The 24,538-nt window shown below is 45.6% G+C and overlaps 1 protein-coding gene and 1 non-coding gene across 3 annotated transcripts; one reads left to right on the plus strand and one right to left on the minus strand.

The window, feature by feature from the left end:
- The first annotated feature begins 629 nt into the window (after window positions 1-629).
- On the plus strand, window positions 630-24,538 carry dspa (desmoplakin a). 2 transcript variants are annotated; one of them, XM_023976957.2, is made up of 24 exons: window positions 630-1,155; window positions 2,497-2,581; window positions 3,167-3,288; window positions 3,654-3,795; window positions 5,404-5,529; window positions 5,633-5,692; window positions 5,814-5,981; window positions 6,283-6,387; window positions 6,573-6,668; window positions 6,897-7,022; window positions 7,372-7,524; window positions 7,722-7,876; window positions 8,075-8,201; window positions 8,512-8,698; window positions 8,971-9,221; window positions 9,527-9,708; window positions 9,929-10,067; window positions 10,316-10,509; window positions 11,000-11,162; window positions 11,308-11,391; window positions 11,566-11,673; window positions 12,081-12,179; window positions 12,370-14,196; window positions 20,458-24,538. In XM_023976957.2, exons 1-24 carry the CDS (start codon window positions 824-826, stop codon window positions 23,677-23,679), a joined length of 8,253 nt encoding a protein of 2,750 aa, XP_023832725.2. In that variant the 5' UTR covers window positions 630-823; the 3' UTR covers window positions 23,680-24,538. The 2 variants fall into 2 exon arrangements, with proteins under 2 accessions (XP_023832725.2, XP_023832726.2); XM_023976958.2 differs by having other exon boundaries at window positions 631-1,155; window positions 12,370-12,867.
- trnat-ugu (transfer RNA threonine (anticodon UGU)) lies at window positions 3,543-3,619 on the minus strand. Its single transcript has one exon. It is a non-coding gene; the product is annotated as a tRNA-Thr (tRNA).

Below are 24,538 nucleotides of genomic sequence, written 5' to 3' on the forward strand. Positions count from 1 at the left end.
ACACCTAGGTGTTCAAGTCTCCCATACTGGAGCAGAGCTTAACCTCTGACTCAGACTGGGTGTGAACCTCCATTTCTCTTTTCTCCTTTCCCTTTATTAGCCTGTTGCTCAGACACATGCATCTTCTGCACACTATGTCTAAATCGAATTGATTAAACGAATAAAACCATTACTTCCCATATTATCGTATTTTGCTTTCTATTGGTAAACTAATAAAAACATTACTTCCCGTATTATCGTATTTTGCTTTCTAATGTTGCAAACATAGAATAATATTGTCCCAACATTTTCACAGTAGCCTTTAATCCCTTAATATCAATTTCAGCAAATCGTTTGAAAAAGGAGAGACCATAAGAATTAAAGAATTTGTCACGCTCTTCACAAGATTATTGAGTTCGGGAAGGTCGAGTGAGGACAATAACGCTCTTCGCAAGATTCTTGAGGTATGGAAGGTTTAGGACCGTTATTATCGTTACTCGACCTTCCCGACCTCAATAATCTTGTGAAAAGCGTGACAAATTATTTCATTCTTTGCACAGCTCTCCGTCCTATTCCCAGCAGGAGAAAGTTAACTCCACCCAGAATATAGTCCACTGACGAAAAGTAACAGGGGCGTTATTTCGTTTGAGATACCGCTAGGTGTGGTCTCCGTCCAAAAACAACACTCTTCCGTGTTCTCAGTAGTACAATATCGGCGCAACAGGAGACGTCGTCGACTGTGCGCGCAGGGACGAGCTCCATTGACGTTTAGGACTACATTTCTTTCAATACCATTTACCTTTTTTTAACAGAATTGCAATCATAAACGGGACTGGAAATTAGTATGTACGGCTCTCAAAGTAGACTTCCGACCATGATTCGGAGGACTAATTCTCGACCAGACCTGACGAGCGGCAGTTTCACCATTCCCAGGAATGACGGCAGCCAGGTCTTCGTCGGTGGAAACAGCTATCAACAGGAATATGGAGATGGATACACCTATTCACAAACTTACTCCAAATCTTCCTTGGGGGGAGGTGGAGGTGGAGGTGGTGGAGGTGGAGGTGGAGGAGCCTACGGAGGGGGTGGTGGTGGGTCATACGGAGGGGATGGTGGAGGGGGCTACGGAGGGGGAGGTGGAGGTGGAGGCGGAGGCGGCTACGGAGGGGGAGCAAGGTATGTAATGTGTACCTTACATGCATAATTACAGTTAGCCTAAATAAAGCACAGGGCAATTCCATGGTAACAAAATGATGCCGACATTTGCAGATTTTTCACTTAAAAATGTATACCAAACAAAAACCATTTAATTCAAAGTTTAACTAACCATAACCAACCACCATGAATAAGGACTACTTTTAACAATGTTCACTGAACATTTTACAAAAACACATTTACAGAAAGAACTGTGCCGACACAAAGTTTGGTAACAGAATACAACTGAGGGACACTTTACCCTAATTGTCTTACCAAACTTTGTATCTGCACAGTTCTTCGTGTAAATGTGTTTTTGTAAAATGTTCAGTGGAAATTGTTAAAAGTAATCCTTGTGCATAGAGTTGTATGGTTTGGTGTACTTTGAACTCTGTTACTGTGGCAAAAATGTCATTGGACCAATGGGCCTACACAAGAGTTTTAGATTATAAGGTTTTATCTGTATTTTTGTCAAAATGTATAAATACCCCTAATTCATGATGTTAAATTCAAAAGTATACAAGATATAAAATTACTGACACCATTCAACCAATAGGGTTTGGAACTATAAAGCCAACGATCTCAGAATCATATTTTTGCAGATAGAACCTTATAGTGCCAGACTCTAGTGTACATATCAACCTGGATTGTTTTAGATAAGTGTTGAATAGACCATTCATTATACATATGTACAATGAAAATGAATGAAACTCTGTTTTGTCAAATACATAATAACAGTCTATTGTATCGGCATATATTTCCATTATATCATTAGATCATTAAATACCCCTAAAATCCACAGTTTATTTAAAGGCTTTATTAATTATGATTACATTTAATTACACATTTAAATACATTGAAATCAATGGTCTTTGATTTGAGGAATCAAAAGTATGATATATCCATAGCATTATACCCTTATAAAGTGCTGTTTCACATTAAGTTTAGATGATAAAACTACAGTCACACAATAGTGGTCAATTCCCTTATTCTATAGAGTTTCAATAGCCTGGGTTACATTATCCAGAATACAATCACAGACATTACTCAACACATATTCTGGGTCAGAGCCAATATATTAAGATCCATTGGGCTGTGTTCAAGAGCTGAAACGTGTTGGAAATGTTCAACACACCACACACACACCTTAACTCGATCCTCACCCAGCTATTGCTCAAGAAGTGATGTCATCGAATGATGTCAACTACCTTGTTAGTATTGTTCATATTAGTATAATTCAGATTACGAAAGTTATTATAATGGATGCTGTGTTTTGCAATATAACAAACTTTGATGGTGTGTTCCTTGTTTTGTCATGTTTAGTGTGCAGATCATCCAAAAGAAAGCTTTGTTCCTTCAAGGCCAGTGTCAGGAGTACCTGCAGAGAGTACAGCAGATTCTCCAGGCAGTAAGTACTCTCATAGGTCAAAGCATAGTTATGGATGAAATCACACTTAAGCATGCATGACTGCACTTACCCAGACACTGACACAAGACCATGTTTGGTTGTGGAATAGCAGAATTTTAATCGTTTTAGCTTCAGCATAATGACGTATCTTTCACTTACAAATATGAAGCCATATTTTTTACATTGATGTCTGGGATGTTTATCTGTGTTGATGCAGCATTGGTAGCAGCCGTGGTCTTCAGCTGTACTGATAACATCTCACTCATCTAGAATTACTCAATAGAAAATAGCTCTTTTTGCTTTTTTGTCCATGAATGGGACATTATTACAGGTCTGCTATCTTCATTTGATCCCTCAGCCCCTACAAAAATGTCAATTCATTATAATTCACATAATTATTCACATTTCCTGTTGCTGCAGGATTATTTTCCTGCTGTGAGAAACTGGTCAAATAAGGTAGCAGATCTGTAGCAGCTTACTGGGCAGTCCTTTGGATAGTGTGGGTATGTTGACAGTACTGGGTTGTGTGTGTGTGTGTGTGTGTATGTGTATTGTTGTACTGACCATATGATTGTCCTCCCCCAGCGTGGTCCAGCGGTGGAGGTGGACAAGCTGATGAGTATGTCCTCTGAGACTATAGAACAACTGAATGAATGTGCCATAGATCTGCAGCAAATGAGACAACCCAACGACAACATCATCAGGAGGCAAGGACAGCTGTCTGTGTGTTAGAGAGGGACCGAAGGAGTGCATCTGTGTATGTTCGTGTGAAAGAAAGAGAGAGTGTGTGTTTGTGTGTATTTGATAAATGCATTTCTATGTTTGTTTGCGTTTACATTTGTGCTTAAAAACAGATGGGGCAAATCTCCTCTTATCTTTCATTACATTTACATTTAAGTCATTTAGCAGACGCTCTTATCCAGAGCGACTTACAAATTGGAAAGTTCATACATATTCATCCTGGTCCCCCCGTGGGGAATGAACCCACAACCCTGGCGTTACAAGCGCCATGCTCTACCAACTGAGCCACACGGGACCATGCCTGACACTTCCTGTCTCTCCTTCCCTACAGCGTACAGCAGCTCCAGAGCATGCAGAGTGGGATCATCTCCTCCATCAGTGGGACAATCCAGAGACAGAAGAGAGGAAGCATTGGCTGGGAGGAGAGAGGGAGGACCTACGCTGATGCCATGTCCTGGATTGGCCAACAGAAGGTATTATAAAACCTGCATAATTTATTTAGCGATTCCCCCTCAAGGTTGATTGTATAGGGTGTAATATATTCCATCCTCATCTCCAAGCTCTAAACCGGTATAGAGCAGTGTGTGTGTGTGTGTGTGTGTGTGTGTGTGTGTGTGTGTGTGTGTGTGTGTGTGTGTGTGTGTGTGTGTGTGTGTGTGTGTGTGTGTGTGTGTGTGTGTGTGTGAAGGGAGGTTGAAGCATGACACCCATCTCATCGCAGAATCTGACCTGCTGAAACACAAAACCACCACAATGCCAAAACATGGACACTCGGAGAGAGAGACGAGAGCGAGGAAGACAGGAACAGAGACTTAGCAAGAGAGACAGGAACACGGGCAAAGAAGGAGAGGAGTGTAAAATCTGACACTCACCACTGACTCATTCCAATATGGGACATGACTGATCACTTACATGCATACGAGAACACACCCTGCACGCCTTGCTTCCAACTAATTCACTCACTCACACACACCACTCCCTGCCTCTCCCTCTCTCCCTATCCCTTCATCTCTCTCACCCCTTCCCTATCATTATCTCACCTAAGCTCTTCCTTTGTTCCTCTTCGCTCAGATTTTTCACCTCCCTCTGTGTCTTTCTGGCTTTGTCACTGCATGTTGTGTACAGAACTTTCTCTCCTTCTCTATCACGTTGAGTCAATAAAGGTATTGGCAAGAGTGAAACTTTTCCTGACTCTGTCTCTCTCTCCCCATCCCCCATCTCTCCCTCCCTCCTTCCCTCTCCCTCCCTGCCTCTCTAGTGACCCTACTGTATATCAGTTGTTACATAGCCTCTCTCCCCACACATCTCCCTCCACCCTATCTCCCTCAGGCTGTCCACTATTTAAAAAGTCATGTCTGAGGTCAAAGTCTATTAACTCCAACAGTCTCGCTCACCAAACGCACATTGTGTCTTTACAGCTTACAGCCATAGATGTATAAACGAAGGGTGGGGAAAGAAAACAAAAGAAAGGATAGACGAAAAAAGGGTGTGTGCAGCTCAGTAGAAACTGGCTGGGGTGGAGGTGGTTGGCTGGGGTAGGGGTGGGTGGGTGGTTGGCCGGGGTGGAGGTGGTTGGCCACCCACCCACCCCCAGCCAGTTTCTACTGAGCAGAACTCAACCCTTTTTCTTATCAAAGCTGAGTGGATTGGAGTGAACTCTACAGGGGGAATAGTTGGAATAGTTTCCTGCTGATGACAGACACACTGATCAGTTAACGGTTATTTACTGCCATCTAGAGAATAGACTTAGGAAGGACACATTTGTTCAGCCTTCCACACAAACAGATAATTGGTTTCGCTAGCACTTTATCACTGTCCGACAGCTGGTATGAACTGGTGTTTACCAGAAAATACTAAATAGAATTGCTAACTACATGACACCAAATTATACTTATTTTAATGAATCCTGAAGCAGAGAGGTTGTTATTCAGTAATACTAATGTAATTAAGCTATTATTGTGGATAATATTGAGTAAACACGGGAAAAACTTCATACATGTTGGTGCCATGATTTTACTTTGACTCAGTGTTGTTGAGAAAATAGAGTAAGCTGTATCGCCTGTATATCTGTCTGTCTGCAGCGTCTGATCGAGACGTCTCCGTGGGGTGAGGACGCGGCCACCATCGAGCAGCAGATCCTCAGCCAGAACAAGTTCCACAGCTCTATACAGAGGAGCCATGAGGTGGATCATGCCAGGGATGAACTGGTGCGTACTATAGAGTTGACTATAACTATAAGTGCTCCTTGGTCAGGTAATATAGCCGTGAAAAACCTCTGTTCCTACTAATCGTCTGTGTGTCTTAACTCAGGCCCAAAAGGATGACAAGGGTGGCCTCCATTCCCTTCAGCAAGAATGGGACAGTCTGCAGGTAGGAGTCCATATTAACAACAAACTATTTAACAAAATAAAGTTATTTGATCATTCCTTTCTTCATAGTTGTATTCACTAGCCTCATTGTGCTCATCTGTGTTCATCTTCTCCTCTGTCAGAAAATGTCATTTGCTCGTACGGGCCAGCTGCGAGAGCTGCAGAACATCATCGACGAGATCTCCAGGGCCATCATGTGGGTCAACGAGAGAGAGGAGGAGGAGCTGGTGTTCAACTGGGGAGACAAGAACATCGACGTCTACATCCCCAAGAAACAGGAGAGCTACTCCGTAAGGCCTTACAATACTGACATGATATGTATCTATTCAGTGCACTTACTACTGTAGTCTCGTGTTATCGCACTTCCAAAGTCTTGTTTTCACTCTGCTATTTACGAATGAACATGAAGTAGCAGAATATCAAGGTCTGGTAACCATGAGGAGATAAGCCTCCTAGGTTGCGACCCAAATGGCACCCTATACCCTATTTAGTGTACTCCTTTTAGTGCACTGTATAAAGAATAGGGGCCATCTGGGACTGTAGTAGTCCTTTTGTAGGTTTACTCACAGACAGTCTATCTTTCTCTCCCAGAAACTGATGAGTGCCCTGGAGGAGAAAGAGAAGGAGCTGAACAAACTGAAGCAGAAAGTGGATGGTCTCCTGAAGAACAATCACCCAGCTTCAGACAAGATAGAGGTGAGAGTCACTGTACCCGTAGCTAGATTTTCAGAATTCCAGTAACTTTTGGAACATTTTGGGAAAGTTACTGGATTTGTATAATTGTATGCTTAGCTCCCCTTTAAGCAGTGAAGTGGTAACATGAGTTTGTTCTACAATATTCATGAAGTTGCTGCTAACTAAGTGTGTTGTTTGTTCCCCAGGCCTATATGGACACTCTGCAAACCCAGTGGAGCTGGCTGCTCCAGATCACCAAGTGTATTCATGTCCACCTGAAGGAGAATGCTGCCTACAGCCAGGTGAATACACACGTAGACATACTTGCATTAACACATAAACACTAAAGTGTGCATACACACCACACCAACACCACAACACACACACACACACACACACACACACACCACACACACACACCACACACACACACACACACACACACACACACACACACACACACACACACACACACACACACACACAGTATCTGTATCCCATGTTCTATTAACCTTCCCTCTCTACTGCAGTTCTTCAAGGAGGCCAATGAGACCTACAGCAAGCTGCAAAAGGACCATGAGATCATCCGTAAGAAGTTTACCTGTGATAAAGGAACACCTCTGGAGAACCTCACTGAGCTCCTGAAGAACCTCGAGGTACCTAACAGTGAATGACACCTGAGAATGTTTCCATATAGGATCTCTCCCACAACTATCATATTTTCAACAAATATTTGATATGAGTAGCAAGCATTTTTGCAGATATCCCTCTTTGACCTCCTTGCTACTCATTATTGAGGATAACTCGTTCCCTCACCTGTTTGCATGGCATGATTTAGAAATGGAAATGTGAACAATATAATGCAAATGTCATAGGGTATATAACAACTATATAGGATGGTTAAAGTTATTTAAAATAGTGGTACCATATTCTTCAGGGATAAGTATAGGACACGTCCTGTTTCTGTGACCCTTATATGACCTGTGTGTTTGTGTCCCCATACAGAGAGAGAAGGAGAGGGTCATGGAGAATAAGAGGCAGGTGAAGCACCTGGTGAATAAGTCCAAGAGCATCGTGAGGCTGAGACCACGTAACCCTGAAGAGAAGAGCAGCACAGCTGTTATAGTACAGGCCCTGTGTGACTTCAAACAGGACCAGGTCAGCACCCCCACACACACCAGATACACACACATACGTACACACACATTTTAAAGTGTTAACCCATGAACTGACGTCGTTTATACAAATTCTTACAATACTACCACCCCTAACACACACATACAATATTTGCATAGAGAAGATCCGCAAGAGTAGTGAGTTTACACTGTTTTGCATGTGTTCTGTGTGTCCTACAGAAAGGGATCTTAAAGGGGGACGAGGGCATCCTGAAGGACAACTCCCAGCGCAGTAAGTGGCACGTGACGGGTCCTGGAGGTCTGGACATGCTGATCCCATCTGTGTGCCTCCTCATCCCCCCACCCAACCCCCTAAGCATCGGCCTGGCCAACAAGTAAGATCCCCTCGACAACCACACTGCTTGGCTCTATGACATTATTACCATTTAAATGGACTAAATAACAGTGCCATAAAAATGACATTACACTACATACTAATAATTTCATAAATGCTGGTGTCAGAATATTTCAACTGACTTTACACTGTTATGACACAAACAGATTAGTAACTGATCCTATGTTGTGTATTGCAGGAATGAACAGTACTATGAGGCTATCATGGGCATCTGGAATCAGCTCTACATCAACATCAAGAGCCTCATCTCCTGGCAGTACTGTGTCAAAGACATCAACCATATCAACTCCCTCACCCTCACCATGGTAAGGCCTTAAACAAGACTATGACTTACAATGCAGACAATCTGTCACACCAATCAATAGTGCTACTCTCACAATATGAACAAGGAACACAGGTTTTAGGTGGCAATACAACACAACCATTTGGAAATATTTAACGTTGTGTTTGTGTATTAGACATCTCAAGTGTTGGTCTTATTTAGACATTATTTAACTCTAACATCTCAATCTTTTTCATCCACAACAAGAGGTAAGTAGATGTTTAATGAGCCCTCTTAGCCCACAGTAGTTGTAAATCTCACTCTTCCTTCCTCTCCATCACTCTCTCTCCTAGCTGTCCCAGATGCGTCCTGAGGAGTACCGTAGCATCATTAAGAGTCTGGAGACTCACTACCAGGAGTTCCTCCGCAACAGCCACGGCTCCGAGATGTTTGAAGAGGATGAGAAGAAGAAGATGGAGGGCCAGTATTCTGGAGCCCAGAGCCACTACGACACACTGGTCATAGGGCTGCCTACATACAGTGAGTCCAAGGGTGCCTAGTATACCCAGTTCTTAGATGGCTTAACGCATTCCCTGTCTACACTACAAACTGCATCAGTTCAACTGAATTAGTCAGGAAGGTTAATGGAATGAATTGAATAATAACCAGTGGATACTGTGACCCAATTGCTACAGATGTTTGCCAAGAAATCAATTAGATTATGTTGGATGTCAGTTATAATATGAATATTTATTGCTACTCAATTCGATGCCAGTACACTAAATTCAAATTGGTTCCATTTCATTTCACAGATCAATCCAACGTGGTGGTGGTCCAGCCTGAGCCGCCCATCAAAGCTAACACTACCAAGATCACCAATACCTCGCTGACTGATACCAGCATCTCCACCCAGGGCTCTAACATGAGCCTGACCCTGCTCAGTGACTTCCAAGCCCTCAGACGCAGGCTGGAGCTGGCTGAATCAGGCCTCAGCCACCACCTCCATGTTTCCCTGGGGGAGAACAGTGTGCAGGAGTGCTCACAGCACCTCCTGAAGCTGGAGGTATGCAACTGCATCTAAACCAGAGATACAATAGATGAAATGGGCCTGTGAAAAACATACACCTTTGCATTTCTTCCTCCAGTCTTTGATGTAATATATGAGATAGCATGACTGGATAGGTGAACGCAATGTAAGGGAACCTGTGTGGTCAATCCTATCCAATTGTGTTTTTGAATACTGGATTAATTTAAAGTGTTCAAAGATAGCCAATAGATGGCCACAGTGTCTTTCTCATTGAATAATGTCAATCATCTAAACTGCAAACTATTCTACATGATGGACTAACCCTTGTTCCTGAATCTCAGGGCATTCACAATGACCTTGATGGTGTGCATGATGAGTACCTAAGGCTGAGGGAGAGGGTGGTGAAGCAGCTGGAGGGGACGGCAGCAGACTCGGAGCAGGCCAAGTTCCTCAGGAAAGAGCTGGATCTCCTCAACCAGAAACTGGGAGATCTGCAGGGACTATCCTCTGCCTACCTCCAGAGGTACGGCTCTCACAGGAGCTCCTACCTTATAGTCTTCTTCCTATGTTAAGAAGTAGTTGAGAAAACAAACTGTTTAGCAAATGTTTATTGAGGGTATGTTTCACCTGTGTGAAATGGTTGTAGTTTGTTGTGGTGTTGTTTGTCGTTTCACTGTTGAAAGGTCTTGTTTATTGATGTGGTTTTGTAACGTGGTCTCTGTGTGTATGTGTTCCCTGGGTAGACTGTCATATCTGCAGAACTTGCTACAGAGCCTCATCCAGGCTGAGGATGTCATCAAGGTCCACGAGGCCCGTCTGACTGAGAAGGAGACCACCTCCCTGGATCTCAACGAGTTGGAGCGCTACAGGGCTACACTCAAGGTCAGACACACCATCAATCACCACTGCTGTCAATTCATATCTGTCAGTTAGTTCATCTATCTGTCAATCAATTCTGATTGTGAGCTGTGTAATATTGCCAAATAATATATGTATATACTGCTTTTGCAATTCAATATTCTAATTGTGCATTAGTGTTGTAGAACTGTGAGAGGGAGTATGTTTYAGCAAGATTCGTATCAGTGTCCAATAGTGTATCTTTAGCATTGCCTGTTGTCTTTCCACTACAGCAAATGAAGTCTGACCTGGAACATAAGAGAGACCTTCTGAAGGCCATGGAGAGTGACCTGGCTAATGCAGTCCACGTGAACAGTCAGATCTCAGCTTCCTTACACAAGTGTGATGTGGACCTGTCCAAGTACGCTGAGCTGGTGACCCAGATGTCTGACCGCTGGAGACGCATCCAGACCCAGATCGACAGCAGGTGAGGACCCTTAGATCTCTAAACATCCACTTCTCACAAACTCTTCAATACCCATACCATGATACATATTCAGTTCTGATGTCGCCTCTTTGCCCATGTAGTGGATCCTTCTTGCTAGTATTCAGCAACTCTATTGACCATGGGACTAACTGTTCCTMTTTCTCTTCTCCCTCCTTTTCTCTATTAAATCAAATCAAGCTTTATTTATACAGCACATTTCAGACATGGAATGCAATGCAATGTGCTTCACAGGAAAAAACAAATAAAAAACGCTGAAAATAAAAACTTTTATATTTACTACACAACAGACTTAAGAGGATAAAAACAAAATAATAACAATAAAAACTGAACGACTAAAAAGCACCGTAAGGAAAATAAAATCTTAAAAGGTGTGTTTTTTTTTTAAATATGTCAATAGTTTCGGCTCTCCTCAGGTTTTCTGTCAGGCTATTCCAGAAGCTGGGTGCATAATTACATCCTATCTCATCAGAGTGTGGGACCTGGAGAAGCAGGAGAAACAGCTGAGACATTTCCAGCAGAGCAGCGGAGTGGTTGACCAGTGGATAGACAACGCTAGACAGCGCCAGGACACCCTGCAGACAGCCAAGTTTAGCAACATCCAGGCTGTCATGGAGCACCTCAACCAACAGAAGGTAAGCCACTGCACAGCCATCCCCAAAATATATATTGTTATTGTTGTTGTGCAATTATGTACAGTACAGACACTGACTGGTTGTTTCAGGTATGATTGATAGATCCTAATGCACTCATGACAAGCCCAGTATGTTTGATGGACAGGTGCTGCACAGTGAGATCAAAGGGAAGAAGGAGAAGGTGGAAGATGTACAGAAAGATGCGGACACCTGCGTTGCCTCCATCAAGGTGAATGCCGTTCTTTCTCAACCTGTCATTCTCTCTACGCCTTCAATGTGGTTGTCACTGAAAGTATCTTACCCGTTTGAATACCACATCAGCACCTAAAACCCTTCCATACTGTAGCATGTACAATACAAATGCTAAGTGCCTGTGTTCACATGTGGTGCTACTTCATTCCAGGACTATGAGCTGCAGCTGGCCTCCTACAGTGCAGGACTGGAGACCCTGTTGAACATCCCTATCAAGAGAACCATGCTCCAGTCCCCTGCCACTGTGGTCAGACAGGAGGTAATGGAGCAGCCTGTCCAACAGGGGGCAGTAGACAGTGTTAAAATAGATCAGGGCTGTATTCATAAAGCGTCTCAGAGTAGGATCAGTTTAGCTTTTTAGAGCATAACAAATATGGTTATATGGACAGGGGGGCACATCCTAGATGTTTTATCAATACAGGGACTGGTCTTTACCCTGCTAATGTGGGTAAATGGGATCATGACGCCTGGGGTAGCATAAGGCCAGTCATTACCATTATGTTAATCCATATGTGGTAATCCTTGTTTTTTGGATTGATTTTCTATTTGGCTCTATTAMATTTTTTTCCTAAATGTTGGCAAATAAGGTTTCCAATTAACTCTGTTCTAGTGGCTGTTTTTTATGGCTGCTTGTTTATTTATAAACTCTATAACTATCTCCACTAGGGTGCTGACCTCCAGTCTCGCTACATTGAGCTCCTGACCCGCTCCAGTGACTATTACAAGTTCCTGGGAGAGATGCTCAAGAACATGGAGGAACTGAAGGTAAGGGTGTGACGGCACAATCATAAAAATAATGGGTTTGCGATATGTAGCATATGTGTTCCCTCCTAATAAGACTGCAGATTATCAATTTCTAGTGATATGACTTTCCCTGGTTAGGGTAATCTGATCCTAGATCTGTTTTTATGGTCAACTACCATCTCATTGCGACTTTCCTATTTTCCCTCCTCAGATTAGGAACACCAAGATTGAGATGCTGGAGGAGGAGCTTCGTCGTCTAAAGGAGAACATTGGGGACCACAGCCAGAAGAACCGTTCCTTAGAGGACGCCCTGTCTCGGTACAAGCTGGAGCTCTCACAGTCTAAAGAACAACTCATCTCCATGGAGGAGGTGAAGAGGACCACAGCTGTGCAGGTCAGCGTGGCCAGGGAGAGCCTGGACAACACCAGCAGTCAGTTGACTGAGCTCAACGACAAGTTGACCCGTCTCACCTACCAGCTGGACGAGGAGAAGAGGAAGAAGAGGCTGGCCGAGGAGCGCTATACAAGCCAGCAGGAAGAGTACGAGGCGGCCGTGCGCCGGCGCCAGAAGGAGCTGGATGAGCTCAACTGGTCCAAGATCGACTTGGAGAAGGCAGTGAAGGACAAGGAGCGCGAGCTGGACAGGCTGAGGATGCAGCTGGAAGAGGAGGCCACGAGGAGGCGTGGGGCAGAGCAGGAAATCTCTAAGGTAAGAACCCAGTGCAACCAGGAGATGAGTAACCTTAAGCAAACCTATGAGTCGGAGATCCACGTCACCAAGACCACCATCCTCAAGGCTTCTCAGCAGAAACAGGAGGACACGGCTGAGCTCAAACTGCAGTGTGAGGGACTAGAATCGGATAAAAGGGATCTTGAAGAGGAGTTGAGGAGGTTGAGACTGTCTGTGACTCAGACTGAGGCGATGAGGAGGAAGGCAGAAGATGAGGTCCATCAGCAGAGGTCTACAGGGACGGAGGAGTCGAGGAGGAGGAGAGAGCTGGAGATACAGCTCCAGACTGTGGTCACCCAGAGAGGAGAGGAGGAGCTGAGGCAGAAGGAGGCGCTGGCCGAGGCCACCAGTAGCAGCCAGGAGAAGAGCAGGCAGATCAGACTTCTGACACACAACCTGGAGGAGGAGGGCAAGAAGAGAAGTGCCCTGGAGATTGAGCTCACCAAGCTCAGGCAGTCCTACACTGAGCTGCAGACCAGTAATGCCACCTCTCGGGAGGTCATCAACAAGCTCAAGATCTCAGAGCAGGAGATCCACCTGGTCCGAGTGGAGCTGGAAAAGCAGACCAACGAGAGGACCAAGGCTGAGACAACTGCCACCAGGCTGCAGAGCCGCATCAGGGACCTGCAGGCTATGGTGGACGGTCTGGAAGCGGAGATGGAGAAGCAGAAGAGAACCACCCAGGATGAGTTCACCCGCAGGAAGAGGATTGAGTCTGAGCTGGAGAAGATGACCCAGAGCTGCAGAGAACACACCACCTCCCTCAACACCTTCAGGGCCAAGCAGGAAGAGGTGTCCACCTCAGGGAGGAAGTACGAACAGGAGCTCAGGGCTCTCCAGGAGGCTCTGGACAAGAGCCTGCGGGAGCACAAAGCCACCACGGAGCACCTGGGGCAGGCATCTGCAGAGTTAAAGGCTCTCCAACAGCAGCTCTTCCAAGAGCAGGGGAAGGTCCGTGAAGTCAATCTCCGCAACGAGAGCCTCTACAAAACCATAGAGGAGAAGAGTCGGCTGCTCAATGATGCCACCACAGAGATCGAGAAACTTCAGAGCCTTACTCAGAATCTGACCAAGGAGAGGCTGAGGCTTGAGGAGGAACTGAGAGGAGTGAAGCAGGAGAAAGAGCAACTAAAACTTAACAGAAATAGTGTGGATGGAGAGAGCCAAGCCCAGATCTCATCCCTGCATGTCCAGCTCCAGAGCAGCAGCAAGATGACACTGGAACTCCAAGCCCTCATCAAGGACCTGACCAAGGAGAGGGAAAAGCTAAAGTCGGATTTGGACAAAGTCCAAAAGCAATCCATAGAGGTATTTTGATTGATCTGAGGGGCAAATTCCAAATAATTCAAACAAATCTGCATGAATGAATGAGTGGCACTGGGAGGAATTAAGTTCAAATAATTTACAGTGGGGTCCAACGTTATTGGATCCCTTAATAATGATGCCATTTTTTGTGAAAAAAATCATACAAATACTGAGCTGTAGTGTATGGTCAAAAMAATATATACACTACCATTCAAAAGTTTGGGGTCACGTAGAAATGTCCTTGTTTTCAATGAAAACATACATGAAATTAGTTGCAAAATGAATAGGAAATATAGTCAAGACGTTGACAAGGTAATACATAATGATTTTTWATTGAAATAATAATTGTGTTCTTCAAACTTTGCTTTCGTCAAATAATTTGCAGCAATTACAGCCTTGCAGACTTTTGGCATTCTAGTTGTCAATTTGTTGAGGTAATCTGAAGAGATTTCACCGCATGCTTCCTGAAGCACCTCCTATCAGGAATCAAGGTAAGACCCAGATGCAGATGCGTCGAATTGACAATGGTTTAATAGTCCAACAGGGGCAGGCAATAGACAGGTCAAGGCAGGCAGGGGTCAGTAAACCAGAGGTGGGGCAAGGGTACAGGTCGGCAGTCAGGGTCAGGCAGGCGGGCTCAGAGTCAGGATAGGCAAGGGTCAAAACCAGGAGGGCGAGAAAAAGGAGACTGGGAAAAGCAGGAGCTGGCAACGGACAAACAGTGAACACAGGTATAAATACACAGGGGATAATGGGGAAGATGGGTGACACCTGGAGGGGGTGGAGACAATCACAAGAACAGGTGAAACAGGTCAGGGTGTGACAGTACAGCCCCTTCTAGGGGAAACACCTGGCATCCTACCTGGGCGCATACCTGGTTGACCAGGGTGTCGGCGTTGAAAATCCACAATGAGGCCTGGGTCCAGGATGTCCCTGGTGGGGGACCAGCACCTCTCCTCCGGGCCATAACCCTCCCAGTCAACCAGGTACTGGAACTCCCTGCCCCGGGGTCAAACCTTCAGGGCTGTGAGACATAGGTTTGACTCTGGACACATGAAAGGTGGGATGTATACGAAGGGTACGGGGAAACAGAAGACGAACAGCAGAGGGGCTAATAATTTTGGAAATGGGAAATGSGCCGATAAACCGGGGGGAGAGTTTGTGGGATTCCACCCGGAGGGGCAGATCMCGGGTGGATAGCCATACCTTCTGCCTGAGACGATACCGGCGACCCGGGGTCCGATGGAGATCCGCCTGTCATCGATACCTGAAGGTGGTCTTGAGGACGGCCGATGTGGTAGAGCAGGGAAGGGTGTTGCGGGCGTACTCGACCCACACCAGCTGCTGGCTCCAGGAGGTGGAGTTTAGCGGAGACCAGGCAGCGCAGAGTAGTCTCAAGACCCTGGTTGGCTCGCTCCTACTGGCCATTGGACAGGCTGGCCCACGACCCAATGAGGGCACAGAACACCTTCCAGAACCGGGACGAGAACTGAGGCCTCTGGTCGGAGACCGTTTCCACGAGCAGTCCATGGATCCGGAAGAGGTGCTGCACCATGAGCTGGGCCATCTCCTTGGCCAAAGGTAGTTTGGGGAGAGGAACGAAGTAAGCGGCCTTGGAAAACCGGTCAACCACAGTCAGGAWTGCAGTGTTGCCCTCAGACARGGGGAGACCTGTGACGAAATCCAGGGATATGTGGGACCAGTGTCAGTGAGGGACAGGCAGTGGCTTCAGAAGAGGAGTCTTATTCTGAGCACAGACCGTGCAGGCGGAGACAAACGAGCTGACATCCGGAACCATGGGTTCCGGCCAGGGTCTAACGGGAGCCCGGGTGGCAGGCAAGCCTGGCGCAATGGGCCCACTCCAGGACCGCAGTGTCGACAGCATCAGGCACAAACATCCGATTATCAGGGCCTCCAGGGTTCGGCTCGGACCGCTGCGCCTCCCGGACCTGTTTCCCTATACCCCAGTTGAGTGCCATCACCAGGCATGAGGTGGGAAGGATGGTCTCGGCCTCCGGGGTGGTACCCGTGGGGCTATAGCGGCGTGACAGTGCATCCGACTTGACATTCTTGGATCCAGGCTGGTACGAGAAGGAGAAGTTGAACCATGTGAACAGCAGGGCCCATCTGGCTTGCCTGGAGTTGAGGTGCTTGGCGGTGGGTGCGGAGATACTCCAGGTTCTTATGGTYGGTCCACACGATGAATGGGTGTTCCACCCCCTCCAGCCAGTGCCTCCATTCCTCCAACGCCATCTTCACCGCGAGAAGCTCACAATTCCCCACATTGTAGTTATTTTCCGTGGCGTTGAGGCGTGGGAGAAGAAGGCGCAGGGATGTAGCTTGAGGTCAATAATCCAGAGCTGGGGCAAAGGTACAGGTCGGCAGGCTCAGGGTCAGGGGCAGGCAGAGTGGTCGGGGAAGGCAGAGTGGTCAGGCAGGCGGGCTCAGAGCCAGGACAGGCAAGGGTCAAAACTAGGAGAGCAAGAAAAAGGAGAGACTGGGAAAAGCAGGAGCTGGGAACAAAAACACAGGCTGACTTGACAAACTGGCAACAGACAAACAGAGAACATAGGTATAAATACACAGGGGATAATGGGGAAGATGGGCGACACCTGGAGTGGGGTGGAGACAATCACAAGGACAGGTGAAACAGATCAGGGTGTGACACCTCCCACAAGTTGGATTGTCTTGATGGGCACTTCTTACGTACCATACAGTCAAGCTGCTCCCACAACAGCTCAATAGGGTTGAGATCCGGTGACTGTGCTTTCCACTCCATTACAGACAGAATACCAGCTGACTGCTTTTTCCCTATATAGTYCTTKCATAGTTTGGAGCTGTGCTTTGGGTCATTGTCCTGCTGTAGAAGGAAACTGGCTCCAATTAAGTGCCGTCCACAGGGTATGGCATGGCGTTGCAAAAGGGAGTGATAGCCTTCCTTCCTCAAGATACCTTTTACCCTGTACACATCTCCCACTTTACCACCACCAAAGCACCCCCAGACCATCACATTGCCTCCACCATTCTTGACAGATGGCGTCAAGCACTCCTTCAGCATCTTTTCATTTTTTTCAGCGTCTCACTAATGTTCTTCTTTGTGATCCGAACTCCTCAAACATAGATTTGTCTGTCCATAGCACTTTTTTTCCAATCTTCCTCTGTCCAGTGTCTGTGTTCTTTTGCCCATCTTAATCTTTTCTTTTTATTGGCCAGTCTGAGATATGGCTTTTTCTTTGCAACTCTGACTAGAAGGCCAGCATCCCGGAGTCGCCTCTTCACTGTTGACGTTGAGACTGGTGTTTTGCGGGTACTATTTAATGAAGCTGCCAGTTGAGGACTTATGAGGCATCKGTTTCTCAAACTAGATACTCTAATATACTTGTCCTCTTGCTCAGTTGTGCACCAGGGCCTCACACTCCCACTCCCACTTTGGCCAGGGCGCAGTTGTAAATGAGAACTTGTTCAACTCAACCTTGTTAAATAAAGGTGAAATAATAGTAGTTCACAGCGTTGTACGAAATCTTCAGTTTCTTGACAATTTCTCGCCTTCTTTTCTCAGAACAAGAATAGACTGACAAGTTTCAGAAGAAAGGTCTTAGTTTCTGGCCATTTTGAGCCTGTAATCGAAACCACAAATGCTAATTGAGCTAATACTGATGCTCCAGATACTGAACTAGTCTAAAGAAGCCCAGTTTTATTGCTTCTTTAATCAGCACGACAGTTTTCAGCTGTGCTAACATAATTACAAAAGGGTTTTCTAATGATCAATTAGCCTTTTAAAATTATAAACTTGGATTAGCTAACACAATGTGCTATTGGAACACAGGAGTGGTGGTTGCTGATAATKGGCCTCTGTACACCTATGTAGATATTCCATGAAAAATATGCAATTTCCAGCTACAATAGTCATTTACAACATTAACAATATCTACACTGTATTTCTGATAAATKGTATGTTATTTTAATGGACAAAAATGTGCTTTTCTTTWAAAAACAAGGACATTTTTAAGTGACCSCAAACTTTTGAACGGTAGTGTATATATTTTATACTAATACAATTGCTCATAGAAATATATTTTGTTTAACAAGAAGTAATAAAACGATAGGGGTAAAAATGATAAGATCACATGTTTTAAATAATCCAGCCCTCTACCCTTGCGAGGATAGCCCCACTGAGYCTTGGAGAACACATTGGGATGGATCTTAGACYATTCCTCCATACAGAATACCTCCAGATCCTTGATATACTTGTTGATTTTGTGGTCAATTAACTATTTGTTTGTGGATTTTGATGTGTGCTTGGGGTTATTGTCTTGCTGGAAGATTCACTTGTGGTCTAGTTTTAGCCTCCTTGCAGAGGCAACCAGGTTTTTTGCTAAAATGCCGTTGAYCTTAACAAGTGCTATTTTCATGTTACCTGACCAAAGCACCTCCTGGAGTTTGCTAAACGCCATTTGCACTTGGATTTGAACCGGCGCTATGGTCATGTGACACGAAAATAGGGATCTTTGGCCATACACACCAGCGGTGCGTTTGGCCTTTGAAAGAACAATGCATATGCAGAAAATATCTGATCCCTAATGTAAAGAAATGGTTAATTGAACAGAAAATCTAAGTTTCCGGACATAATCCCATTGAAAACCTGAGGTTTGAATTGAAGAGGGCAGTCCATAAGTGCAGACAAGGGATATCAAGGATCTGGAAATATTCTGTATGGAGGAATGGTCTAAGATGCCTCCCAATGTATTCTTCAATCGCATAAAATATTTTAGAAAAGTCTCAGTGTTGTTAACCTCACAAGGGGAGGGTGCTGGAGTATTGGAAACAGGGGAACCATTTTTKGGTGTAAATAAAAATCTCTTTCTCTCATAAATATAGCATTTCCCCAAAAAATATTTCGTACACTATGGCTCAGTATTTGTTTTATAGTCTTTTTTGCTCATCTTTATCAAGGGATCGACTAATTTTGGACCTCACTGAATGTGAKGATTCAATGTTTTCTATGATTCTGATTCTGATCCACTAAGGTTTTGGGTAACACTTTATTTTAAGGGTGCGTAATAAACCATTTATAAGGCATTTTTAAACCATGTATGAGGCATTTACAAACACTATGCTCACAATGTATTAATCATTATTCCCACATTTGTAAATGTTAGTTAGCWRGAAATTCACACATTTATATACACACCTGCTCTTTCCATGACATAGATTTACCAGGTGAATCCAGGTGAAAGCTATGATCCCTAATTAGTGTCACTTGTTAAATCCACTTAAATCAGTGTAGATCAAGGGGAAGAGACAGGTTACTGAAGGATATTTAAGCCTTGAGACAATTGAGACATGGATTGTATATGTGTGCCATTCAGTGCCTTTGAACGGGGTATGGTAGTAGGTGACAGGCGTGTCGGTTTGTGTGTGTCAAGAACTGCAGGGCAAAAGGGGGTGCAACTCAATATTAGGAATGTGTTGTACACTCAGTATATTTCCTTAGATATCCTGTGTTGTGTGCTTATTCTTTTATCAGGGACTGTTGGATTGACTACCAATGGCATGCCCATCTTTTTTTTTTGAAATTACACTGGTCACTCAAAACATTTATAAAGTATTTACAAAGCAGAAATAGTGCTCACTTTAAATTAGGTGCTGCAAAAATACTTTACCAATGATTTGTAAATGGTTTAAAAATGTGGAAGTAATGATTAATAAATGGTGAACACACACTTTATATAAATGCATTGGTTTATTACAGATTCTTAMAATAAAGTGTTACCATGTTTGGTAATTTCTCCAAATTTTGATTGAGAAAATGGGTTTTCTTTTGTTCACTTAAATAACAATTGTATTGTATTGTTAATATTACTCAACTATTCATTATGAATAAGTCCTAAATCAACTGGCTAAATTATATAATAATTTCATCAATAATTGAATAGTTTTCTCAGAGGACCAATGTTCACCACCTGACTACTTCCATGGTTTACACTGGACTCGCTCAACGATATCTACAGTATATCACATCAATACGTGCTCTGGTTGCTGGAAATATGCATTATCTGGGTCCCTGCTTAAATGTTTTTTTCCCTCAATATTTTTACCAGAWGTGGAGAGGGCAAACCGCATGACCACAGTGTTACCTACTTTTCAAAATTACTTATATGAAAGGAATGTGTAACAAATGATTTGTACAGTCTTTATCCATAYAGGTATTTTTAACATGGGAGTGTGTTGACCAATATGTCTTGTTCTCTGTTTCCCATCCAGACCTCCATGATTGTGCAGAAGTCTCAGACCCACTACACTGAAATCCTGTCTGATAGGGACGCCCTTCTGATCAAGTTGAAGCAGCTGGAACAGGACAAGACCCAACAGGGTCACTATAAAGAGGAACTGAATCGCATCAAGGTCTCCCTGGAGACTGAGCTGCGCAACAAACAGCGTCTCCAGGAAGAACGAGACAAGATGCAAAAGGACTTCACCTACTGGAAGAGCCAGTACGAACTGAAGGAGAGCCAGATGAGGCAGAGCGACTCGGACAAGGACAAGATGGAGAGGGAGAGACTCTCCCTGAAGAGCGAGTTGGAGCGTATGATAGTGGAGCTGAGGACCGTGGAGGAGAGGTATAAGGGCAGGCTGCAGAGCTCAGAGAGGGAGRTGTCAGACCTGGCCCTGAAGAGAGACGCCCTGGAGAGGGAGTTGAGGAGGCGTCAGCAGAGACCTGACTCCATGAGCATCCAGACCCAGACAGACGAGAAGGTGGTCACCGTGGACCCGTCTAAACTGGTGTTCGATGGGGTTCGCCGTAAGGTYACCGCCCACCAGTTGTGTGACTGTGGCATTATCAGCAAGGCCACCCTGGAGCAGCTGCTGAAGGGAAAGAGGACCGTGGAGGATGTGGCCGTCGACATCCAGCTTAGCCTCAAGGGAACAGGCGTCATTGCAGGCATGATCAGAGGACCCCAGGGCAGGATGTCCATCACTGAAGCCAAGACCAAGAACCTTCTGAGCCAAGAGAGTGCCCTAATGCTACTGGAGGCCCAAGCTGCCACCGGCCACATCGTGGACCCCAAGTTTAACGAGAAGATGTCTGTTGATGCTGCCTCCTCCAGAGGAGTGGTGGACACAGACGATAGAGACGCCCTCATGACAGCTGAAGCAGCCAGTGCAGGCTTCAAAGATCCATACACYGGCAAGCTGCTGTCCATTGGACAGGCTCTGAAGCTGAAACGTCTGGACAAGGARACAGCCCTCCGGTTGCTACAGGCCCAGGAGTCTGTTGGAGGAATCCTGGACCCAGTTCTGAGTGTGTTCCTGCCCAAAGACCTTGCCCTTGACCGCAATCTGATTGATGAAGACCTCTACAGGGCTCTGAACAAGAAGCCAGCCTGCTATCTGGACCCAGTCACTGAGAAGAAGATCAGCTACAGTGACCTAATGTTGAAGTGTAGGATTGAGCCCGCCTCTGGCATGCTGCTCCTCTCAGCCCCGGAAAAGCCCATGACCGTGCAGGGCCTCAGGGGAGAGGTGTCCGTCACAGAGCTGATCGACTCCAACTTGCTGTCTGAGACAGATSTACAGAAGCTGAACCAGGGCAAGCTCAGCAGCAAGGACATCGAGGACAAGCTCAAGAACTACCTGCGTGGTTCTAACTGCATCGCAGGGATCTATGATGAAGCCAACAACAGGACAATGACCATCTACCAGGCCATGAAGGATGGTCTGCTCAGACAAGGAACCACCCTGGAGCTTCTGGAAGCCCAGGCTGCCTCTGGCTTCATGATCGACCCTGTCAACAATGTCTGCCTGACTGTGGATGAGGCCTCGAAGAGAGGCCTTGTGGGCAAAGAGTTCAAGGACAAGCTGATGTCTGCAGAGAGGGCCGTCACTGGATACAAAGACCCACACACTGGCAAGACCATCTCCCTCTTCCAAGCCATCGAGAAGGATCTGATTGAGAAGGGCCATGGGATCAGACTGCTTGAGGCTCAGATAGCCAGCGGTGGCATCATCGACCCCAAGGAGAGCCACCGTATCGATGTAGACATCGCCTACAAGAGGGGCTACTTCGATGAGGAGATGAATGAGATCCTGACCTATGAAGGAGATGACACCAAGGGCTTCTTTGACCCCAACACCCAAGAGAACCTGACATACCTGCAGCTGAAGGAGAGGTGCATCACAGACCCCAAGACTGGCCTGGTTCTCCTACCCCTGAGAGACAAGACCAAGCCCCAGCAGACGGTTCAGCAGAGCAGCCAGAATACCGTCCTCCGTAAGAGGAGGGTAGTGATCGTGGACCCTGACACTGGAATAGAGATGACCGTGAGGGAAGCCTACCATAAGGAGCTCATTGACTATGACACCTTCCTAAGTCTTTCAGAGCAGGAGTGTGAATGGGAGGAGATCACCATCACAGCTTCTGATGGTTCAGCCCGTCTGGTGGTGGTGGACAGGAAGACAGGCACCCAGTATGACATCCAGGACTCCCTGGACCGTGGCATCATTGACCAGACCTCTCTGGAGCAGTACCGATCAGGAACCCTGACTCTCCCTCAGTTCGCTGACCTCATCACCAGCAATAGCRACCTCAGCGAGTTGACAATGACCACCAGAAACATGGAGGACGTGGCCACCTGCAGCAGCCCCYCCCAGGCCCGCCCCTCTTCCCCCACCGTCCGCAAGCGCTTCAATAACATCTCCATCATCTTCTCCCCGCCAGAGGAGTTTGACGAAGGGAGCCCTGTTGCGGCCATCTTTGACACTGAGACGATGGAAAAGATCACCATTCCGGAGGCTCTACGGAGAGGCTTAGTGGACACCATTACAGCTCAGAGGTTGCTGGAGGCCCAGGCGTGTACTGGAGGCATCATCAACCCCACCAATGGTCAGAGGCTCAACCTGGAAGATGCTGTGCACCAAAGCATCATTGACAATGACATGGCCACCAAGCTGAAGCCAGCCCAGAAGGCCTTCATGGGCTTCGAGGACATGAAGACCAAGAGGAAGATGTCTGCGGCCGAGGCCATGAAGGAGAAATGGCTGCCTTATGAGGCCGGACAGAGATTCCTGGAGTTCCAATACCTGACAGGAGGTCTGCTGGAGCCCGGTACGGGCCAGAAGACCTCTATCGAGGAGGCCATCCGACGAGGCTGGCTGGACGGTCGTGGAGCCCAGAAGCTACAGGACACGCGGAGCCACACCAAGAACCTGACCTGCCCMAAAACCAAGCTGAAGATCTCCTACAAGGAGGCCATGGACAGCTGCATGGTGGAGGAAGGCAAAGGCATGAAGATGCTCCAGGCCTCCTCCATATCCACCAAGGGCATTAGTAGCCCCTACAACGTGTCCAACCCAGGCTCCCGTTCGGGCTCCAGGACTGGCTCTCGTACAGGGTCTAGGAGTGGCTCTCGCAGGGGCAGTGTGGATTACTCCTCCAGTTACAGCTCCTTCACAACTTCTTCCTCCACCACCTTTAGCTCCAACTGACAGTTCTATTATTAAAACACACTTACAGAGAAAAGAGGGTGTGGAGTAGATTGGAGTAGACTGTGCCTATGTGATGTGGCACATTTGTTATGGTTATGGAAGATGGAAAGTGGGTTAGGTGGGGTTAGCATTTGTGATGTGGTATATTTTTCATTAATTGTGTTTAGTTGGTGTTTTGTGCTGTCAACGAAATCTGGTTGGTGGTATAAAGGCTGGGTATATTGAGAAATATGTTAGAATGTTTTGTTAGGATTCATTCTGGATCTATGTCAATGTTTAGATTTGTTTAAACTTGGGTGAAAAGGAATTTAGTGTTGAAATATATAACATTTTGCCCAAAAAAAGAAACTGCTTTTAAATTGTACTTAGCTTTGTTTTTATGTAGACACATGGTTGTTGTTTAATTTGAATGGGAGGGAATCAATTAGTGTTTCAAAGATCCTTCGCTCACAGATCTACAACAGGGGTAGGCAACTAGATTAAGCCACGGGACCATTTTTGTCGGAGCGAATGGCCTTGTCTTGGAAAATAATAAGAATCATTTGTACACTTCAAATTGACCACAACTAAGCCCCAAAATAGATTATATTTGAAAATACCATTGATACACAATCACTTTTTAAAAACATTCTTTGTGGGAATACTTGTGAAAATATTTCGTAAATTAAACACATTTTTAGCTGAATGGCTGGTGATTTTAGTCTTTTTGACCAAAAACGAACCCCCACTCTACTTGATAATGGCATATATTTTACAACACAATGTGCTGAATTGTAAAACAAGTAATAAACCATTATGAATGAAATAATGTTGTATTCCAAAGGATTGAAAAATAAAAGTTTATTATTCCCAACAGACA

Source organism: Salvelinus sp. IW2-2015, linkage group LG32 (genome assembly GCF_002910315.2).
Source record: "Salvelinus sp. IW2-2015 linkage group LG32, ASM291031v2, whole genome shotgun sequence".
Classification (NCBI taxonomy): Eukaryota; Metazoa; Chordata; class Actinopteri; order Salmoniformes; family Salmonidae; genus Salvelinus; species Salvelinus sp. IW2-2015.